This window comes from Scleropages formosus, chromosome 2, assembly GCF_900964775.1.
Source record: "Scleropages formosus chromosome 2, fSclFor1.1, whole genome shotgun sequence".
Lineage (NCBI taxonomy): Eukaryota > Metazoa > Chordata > Actinopteri > Osteoglossiformes > Osteoglossidae > Scleropages > Scleropages formosus.
Window position 1 is genome coordinate 18,224,810 of NC_041807.1, and position 16,779 is coordinate 18,241,588.

General features: G+C 41.2%; 1 protein-coding gene across 1 annotated transcript in view; it reads left to right on the top strand.

Moving 5' to 3' along the window:
* LOC108931415 (protein O-mannosyl-transferase TMTC2-like) overlaps positions 1–5,532 on the top strand; it is an 80,915-nt gene extending 75,383 nt beyond the window's left edge. The window contains exon 12 of the mRNA XM_018747168.2: positions 5,054–5,532. Coding sequence (XP_018602684.2) covers positions 5,054–5,239 — 186 coding nt within the window. The 3' untranslated portion in view covers positions 5,240–5,532. The remainder of the gene's footprint in view (positions 1–5,053) is intronic.
* Positions 5,533–16,779: the final 11,247 nt, after the last annotated feature.

A 16,779-nucleotide genomic window follows, 5' to 3' on the forward strand; every position in this document is an offset into this window, starting at 1 on the left:
TGCGGACTAGTTACCGCAGCATCAAACACAGAAACTCTTCTTCCTTGACCTTTAGCAGCTGTTTCTTCATAGGCTGTCTGATTGGTTGCACATCTGGCAGGGTCTCTTTACTACACGCCAGAACTGTGTGGGGGTTGGGGGTCTGCTTTGAAGTGTCTGCTTGAGCACGACTGAAAGAAAAACCAGGAGTGCCGCCAGTTCCAGGTTCTCTCCGCTGCCCTTAGATTCGGACTCTAGCCTGAAAGTGTCTCGTCTGGGATTGAAATGCCAAGTTGGCTGATGGGAGGTGATTGCTCTTTACTGTGACTGACAGGTATTAGAGCCACGGGGAAACACCCCCACCTTCTTGTGCTCTGTCACAGCCAGCTGTTTTCTCTTTAATGCCCCAAAGGGACGGAGAAGTGCCAGCGTATCTAATTTCCGTCCCCTTGGCCCTGCCAGGCAAGCAGGCTCTTTAGCAGAGCCAAGTGTCTCAGGTCGTCATCTCAGGATGTTTGATATGATTCCCATGCCTTATCTCTCGCGAATTGTTGGCTGAGATGCGCAAGTGGTCAGCCGAAGCGGGTCGGAGCATCCCTCTCTAGGCTCTAAGTGTTTGTGGTTTGCGGCTGGATGAGTCAACTTCATTGCTGTTGGCAGTCTACATCCAGCAATGTCTCGTTGCACTCAAGTCAAATCCAAGAACAGCTGAACAGCAGGAAGTCCCAGTAGCAAAGGAAAAGTTACGCAATTTGACTAAATTGTGAAGTGAAGTTACACGCTGAGCATATCATCACAGGCTTCGAAATCCCTTTAAATTCAAAAACTCTGCGGCACCTTTAATGGAGCTGGTCTTGCATGGTGCACCAGTTTAAGGATCACATTTCAGAAAAAAATGATTTTTGATCTTCATTATTTTATTACAGGATGCGTATTTCAAACAACTCCCGAATTTAAAAAAAAAAAAACAACCAATGATATTTGTTGAAGCATAGAAACTAGCTAATTTCATATTCTTGCAAATTGCTGCTCATCTTAAAAATATACTGCATAAATCAGAACCTCAATTTTTAAATGAAGGCAAACCTAAATTATGTATCAAACTTTATGTAAGGCCAAATATTTCCAGAATATTCTTTGAAGCTGGATCTTAAACGCATCATGCTGGAAACTCAGCGGTTATGTGCACCAGTGTGAGCTGTAGTGGGAAACTTTGCTACGCCAGGCTTTATTTTGGCTGCAGCCACAGCAACAAATGTGTTTTCTTTTTGTATGTCAAGGGGCATTTGGGCCCCACTGAGGATTATTCCAGAAGCAGTTTGATTTATTTATGGACCCAATCCCCCCTGGAGCAGGAAGGTCACGCTGGTTGAGCATATTGTTCCCGTCGAGGTGCTTGAGCTGAACGCTTGAGTTGTCTCACCTTCACACTGGAGGAATCGCGATATAGAGGGTGGCAGAGGATGGCCAGGCTAGAGAAAGACTGATAGGCCATTGAAGGCATTGTTTTCTCTGCAGGGAAAGCCAGAAATCCAGGTAGGGTTCAGAGGGGCCGCTCTGTGGTTGTGAGGTTTTACAGTCCTTCCTTGTGTATTCCCATCGTTTCCTTTACCATATAGAGAATATTTCCACTTTCTTTTCACGCTCACAAAGCGTCTTCCACGTGTCTAGTCCGCTGCGCATGGAACTTCACGAGTCACCGAGCCAACTTCCAAAATCTGTTTTTCATTCGTTTCTGAACCCTCAACAAGTCACAATTTTCATGTTAGATTTGCAAAAGTGCTGATGCGTTTTCAAGTCAGTCTCGTCAGACAAAAATAGAATCTCTACTTGATGCCCGAATTGCTTCTCGCATGATGCACACAACGGGTTCTTTTTTGAAGTACGTCTTTCACCTGGTTGTTGTTACTAGGCCCTTCCTGCCTGAGGTTTTTACATCTCACTGTTCTTTTTTTAGATGCTCTGTACCTTTTTATTATATTTATAGCACCCTACGTCATTGTCTTTCAGTCTGCTGAAACTCAGCGTGGATCTCGGCCGCGTTTGTCATTTACATTCTTGGTTACCGTTCCCCTCTTTTTCCAAAGGGATCTGCAGTATTCGCAGCGACATCACTGCCGAATGCTTCTCGCTCCTGAGGGACGAAATCAAGGCCATTTTATATTCTCTCTGCCCATTTGTGAAATGTCAGACCAAAATGACATAAACAGATGGCATTTGATGAAATAGAGACCTGTGGGTGATAATTACTCATAAATCACACAAATAGCATGCAGAAAGGAGAATATGACCTCACCATCTATTACTGGGCCTCTGCTCCATGATACCACATTGTACGGGGTTTTACTGCTGTGACAACGCATTGCTCTACTGATGTGTGAAATTGGTTGACTTTACTTAACACACTTAAAACTTTCAGATTAGCGGGCTTCTGTTTCTCATTTCGTTCTTCATACTTTTTTCTTTGTGGCTTGCAAGAAATAAAAAAATAATAGCATAAAAGACAATGAAAAGTGAATATTTGACTTACTGAAACAGTAAATTCATGTCACCCAGGAGGTCTGGTCTTCATGCTGTCAGGTTAAGTACCAGGCACATGAGTAACTTTAGGCTTTGAGCTGTGTCTCCGTGAGATGACTGGATGGTCTAGATATGGAGTGCGTATTGTCATGGAATCCCCTATGTCGTCATATGTGTGTCATGCATATGAAAAATATCACTAAAATTAATCTTAGGGAGACTTACTGATTTACACCTGCGCGTCCGAGAAAAAAGCTGTTCTGTTATTTTTACTACAAGGTGGATTTTTCCAGCAGCTCCCACACTGAAACTCCCCCATCGAGGCGGCTGTGCAGGAGATGACTCTTTTACATGGGCCGTAGGCCTTTGCCCAGCCATCTGGTGCCCTGGTTTATCATCTCCAAAACTAGAATTGGGACTGATAAGATCACAGACACATTGGAAATGGCCTTATCTTTAGCAGTTTGACCAGAAGGCCACAGAAGAGCTTGGGTTTTTTATTTATATTTTTATTCTTTGAAGCTCTCCCAGGCTAGCTCAAAAAAAGAAGACCTAATAAGACAGGCAGAAAAAAAATGGAGTGAGTTTGTATTAGTTGATACACGTGTTAGTAATAAAATTTGAGTGCTCAACTATGGCCTTGTCCCTCACCCCTGTTCATTACAGTATTTCATTACTGATTAATGACAGCTAACAATGACTACAAATGAATGTGTGCCAACTTTGACTTCAGAATATAGCCCTCCGGTTGTTTTCTACGGGACATGATTTTGCTTGTGGCTTTGTCAGGAAAATGCATTACGCCACAAAGGCTGATATTGGCAGATATCTGGCGTTTTAGAAGACGAGAAGCCAAGTTGAGAAATTTGAAATCAGAGCCAGCATTCCATACAGAATGCTGTGGCCTGAGGTCTGGGGTGCTGCCAGAATGTTTCAGTGGTGTAGAACACAGTATTTTGTAAGGTACGAAATGCAGGATTTCATTCGCCCACCTGCACAGCAAATAAATGAAATTACTTAAATACTTAAGAATATTAAGACTTGCCATTCATTATTTTTACACCAAATTAAATTCTTACTGTAAGTTATTGCTTTAAAGGATAATTTTCTATTGAATATATTCTATAATATATACAAGATAGGATATGTTATTTTCATTGTATGCAATACAATGAAATTTTGTGTGGCAACCCTCAGAAAACAGCAGCAGGAGTAACACTTAAACTAAATAAGAATTGGATTAAAACTTTGAAGTCCTCAGTCCTTAGCAGCCTTGGGGGTGGATGTGGGGGAGTGATGGAGGCTGCGGTTAGCTCTTGTGATCAGCTCTCTGGTTGGGCAGGGAGGGGTGCAATGGAGGCCACGGTTCTGGGAGAGGAGCTGTTCCTCAGTTTACTGGTTCAGGATCTTATTGTCCTGAACCATTTGCCAGATGGCAGCGGTTCAAACAGGGAGTGGCCGGCGTGTGTAGTGTCCTTCGTGATACTGCCAGCCTTCTTCTTCAGCAGACTAGGATATACGGTTTATTATAAGACATGCGACGCTATATCGAGGACCTGAATTTTCACACGAAAAAGTTTTGCTTGTTAATGTGCAGCGGGAACATGGGACAAAGACGTTTTATTTCAGGAGTGAAAAAAGATAACAGCAAAGCGTAAGAATCGTTTCGTTGTGCCAAACTCAAAGTCGAGGAAAAAAAGGAGGGAAAACTCAGTGTTTCAATTGTACAGTAGGGAATGGCCTTCTGCTCACAGCAACAGAGGACATATAAATAGGTTCTTACCATGGCGGCAGCGGCATTTACATGGCCATCCATCCTGCTGTCCACCCAGGGCCAGCCTTATAATTAGGACATCCTTGGCAATCTCCTCAGGGTGCTAAAATCTGAGGATTCCAAATTTCCAATATTGTAATATTGGAAAAAATTAAGTAGACATACCTTGCTTAATAATAGATTTATTAGAAATATATTAGCTAAATGTATGATGCATCGCCACATCATGTCTTTGAGCTGAGATGTATGTTGTTTTGGACAAAAGCGTCTGCTAAATGAATAAATGTAAAATTCATTAAATTTTCTATTATACAAACGGTTGCTGTACCGAACAAAATGTTTATATAATCTTTTTATTCCCTAAACAAACTTCAGTCTTTTAGAAGTAATTATAAATTTCTGTTGTTATGAATTTGTGTTCTGCGCGCACGTAAAATTCCCGTGTTATTGTATATAATGGCAATAATAAAAAATAGAAAGTACCTTATTTGCAAATTGACATTATATTTTGCTTTCATGATCTATTTGTATCTGTATTTAAAATAAAACGAAATGTTATCATGTATGTGTCTGTACCTTTACTAATTTGGAGATGGAAAGGGTGCCGAATTGATTCTTGCCTAGTCCCGGCCCTGCTTCCACCATCACGCTGTGACACGACGACTTGTTACCAGCTGTGTGAAAAATACCCTTCTATAACCCTAACAATAGATCTGTAGGAGATTCTTTCCCAGCATGCACTGTTGTGGAACTAATTTTACAGATGCTGTTTTCCCCCAGTATCCAGCTGCCTTAATGAACTTGGGTGCCATCCTGCACCTCAACGGCAAACTGCAGGAGGCCGAGGCCAATTACCTGCGAGCGCTGCAGCTGAAGCCGGATGACACCATCACCCAGTCGAACCTGCGCAAGCTGTGGAACATCATGGAGAAGCAGGGCCTGAGGACTAGGCGCCCGTCGCCGTGACAGCGGCTCCCATGGGACCTCTGCCAGCGGGAAGCCGACGCGCAAAGCCAATAAACGGTTTCGTCCTCGTTACCGAGGAAACGAGGGATCCGAGCCGCCTATTGCGGGACGCCGTTCCCTCGGAGGCGAAGTGCATTGTGGGAAGCGACCAGCTGTTTGGGGCCTACGCTGACATGCTGACAACTAGTCCAAAAGCTACAAGAGCCATGTAACCAGAGCACTTTGTGCGGAACATGCCCTGTTATTTTTAAAGTGCTAATCAATGAGTCTGTGTTCGCTTTTCGTGAATTGTGCTCGGGGCGGGCGGGCGGGCGGGGGGTGTCTGGGGGGAGCAGCCATGTGAAACGGTTACAACTGAAGGGAGTTTTAAACTAGCAGCCAGGGTTAGTTGGTATGATTAATTTGGAAACGGGAGCAGTTAAGATAGACATCGCGTGTTTACTTACATTTGACAGCATCCTGGCCTCGTTGCCATTCCGTGATGATGTCGCAGCTCGGTGGCGTCTCCGCTGCAGTTGCGGCGAACCCTCAGATCCTACAACGTTCGAGGTAACGGGAATGAGAACGGCCTAATTGCGCCCGTCATTGCGGCTCAGCTCTCATGCGGCGGTACAAGAAATGGAGAAAAACTACCGTACTTGGATTTCGGCTACGTAACCCGGTGGCGTGCTGAAGATATTTAGCGAGTTATGTATTTAAACTTCTCGCGGCTCCATTCTAGCATTCAACTTGAATTCGGTCCGGTACTCATTTGGACTGTGTGTGATTTTCTGCGTGGCGCGCGCGTGTGGATCGGATGACGGGTGCTGTGCGTTAGTTGGACGAACTGGATTTTAGAGCCCTGGCATAAACCTAAAGCTAAACGGAAGTAAATATAGCGACTGAGTAGGGTTACGTACCGGGATTACAAGCGCTGAAAGTTTGACTCTTCCAGGCCTGTACGCTACAAAGGACATATTTGAACATGACACTGGCTTCGGAATACCGTACAGTAGAGTAATGGACTTGTCCTTGACCTGACCGCTAGATTTCAGCTGTTTTTTCAAGTATACAAATGGATGCATAGTATTTATGCCAAAAATCGTTGCATTAAAATGTAATAATGACTGCTTTGAAGGGAACGTTGAATGAGAGCTGACATCTCCTTGGAAGGGAAATGTTTTTTGCCAAGGTTCAGTTTTGCCTTATTGTATCTTAATATTTCACGAGGGGGGGGTAAGAAATGTGGCGGTTGTAGCAGTGTTCTCTCCCTCTCGTACTTCTCCATTACCCAGTCTCATCACGTCAGTACTGTACTGTAACGTAACATGAAAGGGACCGGCCGCAGACCAGCCCGAGGTACCGAATCCTGTCTTTTGACTGGGCTGAGGGTTTCGGGTGCAAAGCACTCTCCCTACTTTCGTCTCATAAATGTGTGCGAGTAGAACAGTGTGTGATGGCAGTAGCGTCTCACTCTGTGGCTGACAGTAACTCTCTTATCCAAATGGATGTTCAGCTGTTGCACTCCTTTTAACCATGGACAACCATAGAGTTATTTTATATTTATGAAGGAGCTTGTAAAGCTTCTGTTCGTTTTGCTCATTGCTTTTTTTATATATATATATATATATGTGTGTATATATATATATATATATATATATATATACATACAGTATATACTGTATATACTCACACACACACACTGTCCGAACCGCTTGTCCCATACGGGGTCGCGGGGAACCGGAGCCTACCCGGCAACACAGGGCGTAAGGCCGGAGGGGGAGGGGACACACCCAGGACGGGACGCCAGTCTGTCGGAAGGCACCCCAACTGGGACTCAAACCCCAGACCCACCGGAGAGCAGGACCCGGTCCAACCCACTGCACCACCGTGCCCCCTACTCTGTGTGTGTGTGTGTGTGTGTGTGTGTGTGTGTGTGTGTGTGTGTGTGTGTGTGTGTGTGTGTGTGTGTGTGTGTGTGTGTGTGTGTGTGTGTGTGTGTGTGTGTTAATATTTTAAAATGTTCTGCTGCAAAGAGGAAAGGAAAAAGGGAAGGGAAACGCTGGCTCTGTGCTTATAGTCGTTGTCAGACCATTTAATTTCTTGCTTTACTTTTGCCCCAGTCCATATAGAACAGTCTATTGATACATAAAGGTTTGTTAAAATAGAGAATAAGGTGGTATTAATCTAATTAACTGCCCTGAGATGTATTAATTTTTGCGCCACCGAGATACTCCTTTAAATAAGGGTGACAGTGTAGTATTATTTGTCTTTCCCTTTTGTTTAACATTGTTTAACTTATTTCTGTGTGTTACATTGGCTAGTAAACCAGCTGGCACTGCGTTGTATTAAAATGTGTTTTTCTTTTTTTTTTTTTTTTTTCTTTCTTCCCCCTTTTGTGGAGATGAGATTATTTTTTTGCTTCCAAAAATACCAGTAAATTAGTCTTTTGTGTAGAATGAACAGGAACATTGAATTTATGTTGTAGGATACAGCCTTCAGACTTAGCTGGAAAATTGTAACTGAAGTCCGTACCCTTTTATAGGTAGTTCATTTTGCAGCCACAGTAAAATAATAAGAAAAAAGGTAAAAGTAACATTCAAACACAGCAAACATGGCTGCGGATGAATATATAATTAAATAAATGTTTATTTTAAAAATGATGGAAGTTTTATTTGTGTAAATTTAAAAGATGTGCTTTGTGTTAAACGTGTATCGCATTTGTTAGTGGCTAACCCTGACCCTAATCTCATTTCCTAGTCTGTATTATAGTTTAGTTTTATACGTTTAGCCAACCACTGAAACAGGTTTAAATTTTGAGATTTTCAAAAAATAAGTTAGGTAATATGCTGTACAACATTGCTTTTATACAGAAAAAAAAAAATGTTTCCCTGTTGTCAGCAGCTACAGGCTGTTTTATTGATCATGAAAGCTTATTGATGACTTTACAGGAGCTTATACACAGTACTGTAAACCATGATTGCCATTATTGCCAACATACTTTAATTTGATTTATGCCATTTTCCTGCTCGGTTCTACGCAGTTTATGGCCTCACTTGCTTTTTCTGTGCAGCAACCAGGTCAAATGAGTCAGCACTGAGCATCTGAAATGGTCTTGTGCTGGAATGACTGTCAGCAACGGAACACACAAAAAGTACTGCACATGTAGTTCACTTGTTCCTAGTGTGTGTATAAAAAAAAAAAAAAAAAAAAAAGACAAACAAAAAAAATGTTTAAAAAGCTAAAAGATCTTAAAAATATGTCATTATGTGTCAGCTCAGGGATTTAAAAGGGTGGGCTGTTGAGGAACCGTTCTTACGGGGACATCAGCGCATGGAGAGTTTACTAAATTAAATTTTTTATTTTTTGAAAACAGTTGTATTTGTATAAATTATCAATATGTAACCTCTTCTGTTTTTTTGTAATGCAGAAGGCATTTGTGTGACAGATGCGGCTCTCCCAGATGTTTTTTCCCCCCACAATAAAGTAATGGTAACACACCTTCGGTACCTGACTGAGTGTTCTTTCTCGCTATGTCAGAATTTCAGAGTAATTTTTTTTTTTTTTAACAAACATTTTGTGTTATTAGGAAGAATGTTAAGTACTGAAAATATTTTTGCTTCTTTAATTTGAGGAAAATGTCACTATGGCGGGGGGGTGCGGTGGTGCAGCAGGCTTGGCCAGGTCCTGCTCTCTGGCGGGTCTGGGGTTCGAGTCCCGCTTGGGGTGCCTTATGATGGCCTGGCGTCCCATCCTGGGTGTGTCCCCTCCACCTCTGGCCTTGCTCCCCGTGTTGCCGGGTTAGGCTCCGGCTCACTGTGACCCCCCCTTGGGACAAACGGTTTCAGCCAGTGTGTGCGTGCGTTACTAAGAGGTCATAAAGCTCCTTCCTCTTTCTTTTAGAGCCCTGCATCATCTTTGTTTCAGCAGATTGCTCATCCAAGATCTTTTACAGCTTATTTGGGCTATATAAGGTTTACCGGGTGTGTCTCAGGGGAGGTTTCCTGGTCAAAGGTACACGTTTACACAGGAGCAATCCTGCATCTACAATACTTTCTTATATCTTAAATTTGGATACTGCTTCACTTTTGAGTCCTTGAACTAGTTAAACAAGAACAAGCAGAACTGTCAGTCCTCATTGGTTTGTGTGCACACATGGTTTTTAGACAATTTGAAATGGATCGCAGAAAGTCTAGGTCTATGTTGAGCTGGTGGAGGAAACGGACAAAACTGGTCTTCATAATTTAGTACAATATTGAACTGTATCTGAGAAAGCCAATTTAAATAAATCCACTGTAAATGGGCATTTAAGTGTGGGACTCATCTTAATCCCTGTCTGGGAAACGAGCCCTTAATGTATGAAATTTCAAACTTTGGGTAGAAGAGCTTTCATCAAGGAAATGAGTGTAACAATTCAGTAAGCGTAGACATTGTTCCAGCGCAAGGACCATTAGAGCTAACCCTTCCCTACGGTTCCTACCGTTCCCCATCAGTACCTAATGGAGCGTTCCCTGTGAAACGGCAGAGCTGAACACACGGTCGAGACATTTCCTCAGCTCTCTTCCACAGCTGAACATTCTCCTGTGCGCCTTTTAACATGTTAAGTGTTTATGCGTAAATCCTTCTCGACAAAGCCTCATGGCAGATGAGCCAAGCGCCATACAGCAGTCATCTCACCCCATTTAAAGTGATTTTTCCAAATTAAAAAGTGATGAAATTCATACTACGATGAAGACTTCTGGAATATTCTGTGTTTATTTGCATAAGCAGAGGATGTATCATGTTTTTCAGTTTTTTTTTTTTTTTTTTAACAACTGCTCATTGTGAAGTAGATCTGCATGTCCTAAATGGGGGGAAAAAACATCTAATTATATAGTGAGACATGCTAATTTAGGCGCGGTACAGAAAGGAAGGCCTTTAAACTTAATTGTTTGGAATTTGTGCTTATAATATTGGCACCAGCCAAAGGATTACAGACTAAAATGTTTCACATTTAATTAAAGCATTTAATTAAAGGCTAGCGGGAGCTGTATTTAATTAAAAGGTACTGCAGACTGAATAAGATCATTCAGCATGTGTCGATGAGCTGGAAAAAAGGAGGGGAAAAAAGAGCAAAGTTCACAACACAGCAGAGTTTTGTAGCTGCAGGAGCTGTGAGGCGGTGGGATGTGTGCAGCTCTGAGGGGTTCCTCGAGGCTTTTTTGTCATTTTTGGCATGCTTGCATTTTCGGCATTTACTATACCTTGCTACGTCAATATTTTATTTACTCACTTTTCGAGTTGCTTTTCTCTAAAGGCACACACAAATCAGGGTGAACAAAAGCGCGCCTCATAAGAAAGAGATCCGGATACCGATGAAGGATTATCAAAGTACAGTTCTACTCATATGACAGTTTTTGCTGCGACACATTACACTAGTAACTGAGACGGATGGAAAGCACAAAGACTGTGACTGATTGTGTGACGCAAATGTATCGATTCATTGTGTATCAAATGACAGCAGCTGATTGTGTGATGTGTAAATACATAAATTTATGTAGTTCATAGGGGATCAGGAGGGGAGTGAGTCTGAAAAGGATGTGTTTTATGACCCTTCTCGATTGCAGGAAGGGTTTCAGCAGTTCTGAGGAGGGAAAGGTTCTTATTCCACCACGTTGGAGCCAAAACCAAACATCTATAGGACCTTGATTTTGTACCATTTGTGAGTGAGACCATCAGCTGCGAAAGGCCGAGGAGCACATACCTTGTGAGGATCAATCTAATAGGCAGGACCTTCAAAGCCTTTCAGTGCTGTTCTTTTGATTCCAAGCTGTTCTAACGAGAAAAGTAGGATCTGGTAGTTGACTCTTAGCTGTTCCAGAGAGGTTGAGGAGGATGCTTTAGCCGACCAGAGAGTTTCTGGCAGTACAGGGAGGGCACACGTGGTGGAATGGTCAATCTTGAATCCACATTGATATCCATAAAGGAGATTGTTCTGCGTGAGGAATACAGATAAAGGATTCTAAGCTGCATGTTTCAAAGTATTTTAAGGAAAAGGGCAGCTATTTTCCTCCCTAATTGCCAGTCCGTCCAGCATCTATTCTAACATACACAAAATAGGCCTAATTCACTTTCATTAACAAACCATACATGATACATTTGGGATTAAATGATGACTCATGGACTCCTTACCTTGAGCATTCAAGGAATCAAACATCTGTCTTCTATTTTGTGACCTACCTCATTTTATATTCCTGACAAAAGCTACTGACAAAGCCATCTTGCCAGTTCCTCATGAAAGCATTTTCTTTGAATGTTGTTTTAGGGGAAACCTGCCTGGTTCTATCCAGAAAATATTGGCCAGAAATGGCAGGGGGTGACTTGGAATTGATTGCTTGGGCACCTGGACCAAGTGTGCAGCTCTGATTTTGTGCTTGGTGTGTGACACAAAAGCCCTTCTGGAACTGACTTAATATTACTTTTAACAGAACGAGTATTAGAATTGTACATCAGTGCTGGATTGTGCAGCATAGCACAGTGCACCAAACAGATCTATTTATAGTACTTGCTGCTGAAGGACAGTTTGGTCCATGCAGGGTTTCTGCTCCCACATATTATTTCTGTGGCAAAATACACTAAGACAAAGAAAAATAACTGGGTCAATTTAAGGTATTCAATATTATTCAGTGAAAATTTAATGGGGAAAAACATTAAAACAGAGTAAATAATGATGAAATCAGGCCATAATGTCTGCTTCCCTTTGTACATTTTTTTCCTAAAGTACTTTTTCAGTTTTAAATATGTACTGTTTACTGAGCCTAATGAGAATCATATATCAGTATAGGTGCAATACCGCCATTGACATACCCACAGTGCAAAAATGGAGTTCTTAGAATTTCTGCGGTCGAGTAAATATTCATACCATATAAAATCCCTAAGAGTGTATTACCAAAGCCAGAGGCTTTATGTGAGTAATTTCCTCAAATACAACCTGGAACAAGAAACAAAAGGTTTAAAATTGTAATAGGCTGCAGTGCAAGACAACCTCAAGGAATTTTTAAAATGTAATTCTGTAGTGAACACTTTTAAGTTTCATGAGAGTTATGTCATGCCATGTATCTTGGAAGCCCAAAGTTGACTCAATCCCTTATCATGGAAAAGTCAGTAAAATAAATACAAGACACCCTTTAAGACTTTTCTTTGCCTGCCAATTTGCCTGGAACTGTGAACTCTAAAGACTGAGGTTATTCCAAACCTACATTTAAGGGAATGAGGGGACAGAGTATTTGATTGTGATGTAATTCAGAAGCCTGGGATGTCGGACAGAGGATGCTGTGGAAGAGGGCTGCAGGAACCAATCAGGGTAATTGAAAGCACTTCTTTCGAGGTTAGATGCTCACTCTCCAAAGTGCGCTCAGGAGACAGCGATTACTGCTGTATTACTATAAAATAGGCCATGTGCATTCAATCTTCCAAAACGTTTGCATTTGATTTACTGCAATAACGTTTCTGTGCAGCCTAATCAAATGTTGCTAAATAGGGGTGAAAAAGTTAAACTTGAGTTCTCCTCTATGGAAATCCCAATCAGGAGAGTGAGGATTGAAAGCACTTTTTAATCACCCAAGTGCCTTTTCAGCATAGTGTTAGGGACATTTCTGAAAGGAAAGATATTTTGCCCTTAAATGTATCTGTGGGATTTTTTTTTTAATCAGTTGGCCTTTTCTTTTTTTTTTCACTGGACAAGCACTCTTTTCTGCATCAGTTCACATTCACTTATACCCATGTATAATTTAACAGCTGCACATGGAAACATCTTCTGACTGGTAATGCATGCAATCGCTGCCTGTGTTATTTATTTTCATACACTATGTGCGTGAGAACACACCTCCTGCAGTCAGCAGTCAGCAGCATAAATCTGCAATCAAGACCGCTGCAGGATCCAGTGGCGTGTGTGTGTGTATGTGTGTGGACAGCTGGAGTTCACTTCACAGGAATGGCTGAAAACGGCCTCTGGGAGCCATCTTCAGACAAATGACCTGCTCAGCATCTCAGCTGATGTTCAGCACTGGGGATAGAGTAGTGGCTGGGAGACTGACCACCTGTCAAACCGCAGGGTGGTCGCCAGGACTGGGTGGGCTTCTATTGCTCTCTGATGACCTGCTCTAATTTGCACTGGTGTGATTTTGGGGCCAGTTTCCGGAAATGACTGAACACATGTGTGACCATAAACATGTGGGAGGTGATAGGAAGAGCAGACGTCGTCTTTAAATGCTGTGCTTTAGGTATGAATTTTTACAACTTTTCCACAGAACATTATCACACAGTCTAAAAGAGTTTCTCTTGCCAAGTTACTGCAAGTCAGCTCCTGAAGTGTATGTAAGTACGTAGAAAAGCCTGCCCAAAAATCTTCCTCTTCCATAGGTAGACAGTGCAATGTAAGTAAATGGTCATGAAATCTCACACCCAGCCAGAGCTCTTATTGTGCCAGCAGAGTACCATAATCTGACTGAGCACCTTACTCTGCCCATCAACATGGATTTATATTTTTATATATTTTATATTATATCACCCAGCTGTATAAATGTGTAAATAAGTGTAAGCTTGCAATAACTGTAACCTTAACATTGTAAGTCGCTTTGGAGAAAAGCATCAGCTAAATGAATACGGTAAATGTCAATGTAAATGTGAAAAATTGACTGGGAATGTGTTCTCCTCAATAGGCGAGTCCTGATTTACTTGCCCATGTGCATTCCTAGGCTATATCAAAGTAGAGCTCTCCCTTTACCCTACCCTCTACGTCTATTGCCAGTTGAAGGCATTCCTCATGTGCAGATGGTTACTCAGGGTCCAAACGAACAGAGCCGTGCTCTTGCTGTTTATCCACCTCACTGCAGTTTACCAGCTGCGATCCCCAAGAGAGTGAGCCACCTGTCCCATACAGCCCCTTGTCTCATCCGTCATGCAAATCAGAAAAGGTGCACTCATTCTGTCCGTGTGTATACATACGTCACAAGAGACCTGGCGGAGAACCAAACAAATGCAGAAAAAGTGCATGCTGGCAGTCCCAGAAACACTGCTAGGAGGCCTCGGTTTATGTAGCTCTCCCATAGAACGTCAGAGTTTGATTCTCACCATGGACGGTCCCCAGCAGGGATTCTGTTCATTTGTTTTGTGAAATCACCCTGTCTAGACAAATTTCTGTTATTAGGATGTTGCTTTGCCATTATTTCTCACGGAAAAAAAAATTTGTTCCCAGATAAAAAAAAAAAATTCAGCTAAAATTACATATTAACCAAAAAACGCTGTTTTTTGTGAGTGACAGACGACACAAACACATTTCATAACATATGAAACAAACATCACTTAATTATATCACGTCTTAACCAAATTATTACATCTGTTACCATGAATTGTGCAAAACATTTCACTTTCAGACAGTTGATTGAGTCACCTTCAAACTCTGATTTTTAAAGAGAAATGCTTTATTTACAATAGTGTAAGAATATTCATGATATAAAAGCTCTTAGCATAATTTAAAAAGCTGAGGTAACATTTCCATGTTTATACAGTTTATTAAAGTATTGAATCAATCTCAAAATACTGAATCTATTCTTTTAGCGCTGAGTTAGGTTTACCATAATCAATCCCGTGATTGGCTGAAACTGTCCATGTGACAGGAAATAGGAAGTAGGAAGTATATACACTGGTTGGTTTTTTTACAAAAGAAGTTCATGAGTGAAACATATTAGTCAGTGAATAAAATACCTATTGTGGACTTTATATCTAGTTATGTCTTCATTACACTCTAGAGTTTTGTAGGCTTTAATTGAAAAGTTTCTTTGGAAATTCTACAGCATCTGTAGCTGTGTTCTGTTAAAGGGCAGAGGAGAGACAGAACACTTGTAGTGTGAGACACAGATATGGTGTGTAAAGCATTCGTGCTCTGTATAGAGTCCACCCTTAAGTCCTTGAGATGGAGACCATCAATGGTTGAGAGCAATGTCTGAAGTGGGAGTGGAGCACATGTGAGCCATTCTCCCTTGAAAAAACAAGAGCGAGTTTGAAAAATTTCAATACTGTTCTGGATTTCGTTTGGGAGGAGAAATTCTGGATTAAAAATATATGGCTGAAATAGTATACCATGGAGCACAAAACTGTTTCAGTCAAGTTTGTCATTTTCAGTTAACCCACACTAGTTAAAGTACAAAGCTGGCACATTTTTAACTGCCAAATGAAATGGAGCAAGAAAAAGTAGGATGTCATGTTCAGAACTTTTTTAACACATGAAATCTTAAGCTCTTTTTAAAGCGTCTCGGGCAATTTGCCCAGGTATACAGTTCAGTATAGGCTTATTATGTTTAAGAAAATGTCAATATTAATTACAATAAAGTTTTAAAATAAGACAATGTGACATAAAGCAAATAATGCTAGTGAAGTATTTTGTACTAAATATGAAGAAATAAGAAATAACATGACCTATAATAGTGCACCAGTGTAACCACCCTACAATAACTGTAATTGGCATTGGGGAGTTATTGTGTTAATTAAATTCAGCTTTGCCAGAATTGGTGCCTTATGATGGGTTTTGGGGTTGTGGATGGGGTTAAATTTCTCAGGTATTTCTTTGAGGTCTCATTTTCCATAGTGAATATAGCAACGAAAGAAGGCCTCACCTTGATAGTTCATGGCCAGATGTGTTTAATGTAAAGCACTTCTACACCTCTCCTCCCTCCTGACCATCAGTTCACTTGACTCACTTCACTCATACTTTTCTTCTCATTGATCCACTTCTTGGTCACATAGCAATTTTTTAATATGCATTTGGAGAAGCATGTTCTCATTTGTTATGTTTCTTATTTTGTGCTCTGCTTCTCACTTTCAGTTTTACATTTGATATTGGGACATGCCTGTGATAAAATTAGCTAGGAATTCTTTAGACTTTACTACATGATGTGTTTTGAAATCAAGAACTTCATAAGTGATCTAATACTGGTCTTCTATCAATTCATGATGGCTGTGGTGGGAGCTTCACAAGAATTCATTTTCAGCAGTTTATACACATATATAACTATTGCTTAATATCTGATTCCCTGAAGAGCCTCTTTAGTTAGTGTCATTTTTATGCTGTAATTCTGTAATCGTCTTTAACTGTTTTCTCCTTTAAGTAATCATGCTGCTACAAGGCTGGAAAGGAAGAGGCCTTTTTGAGTAAGCAAGTCCTACATTTGTAATTTAATTAATGCTTACATCAGTTTTCAGTAAGTGGTTATTCATTCAGGACTGTGTGGTCTGGGATCCATGCCAGGAAGCGTACGATATTAGTGGGGTTTTGCCATGGCTGCATTTACAGCCCAGTGCATCTCTCAAGAGCCTGTTTTGTATACCATGGTAAGAAAGCCATAACCCCACATTTATGAGGCAGTGACGCTACCTGCTCTGCTGGTGCGCTCAATGCATGCAGTTCCTTTCATATGAAGATACAGAGAGAAGAACAATTAAGGCCAATTAATTCCAAGAAAAAATTATTTTAATTTTTTAAGAATCAATGAGTTATGTTCATGTAAATAATTATGGAAAAGTTC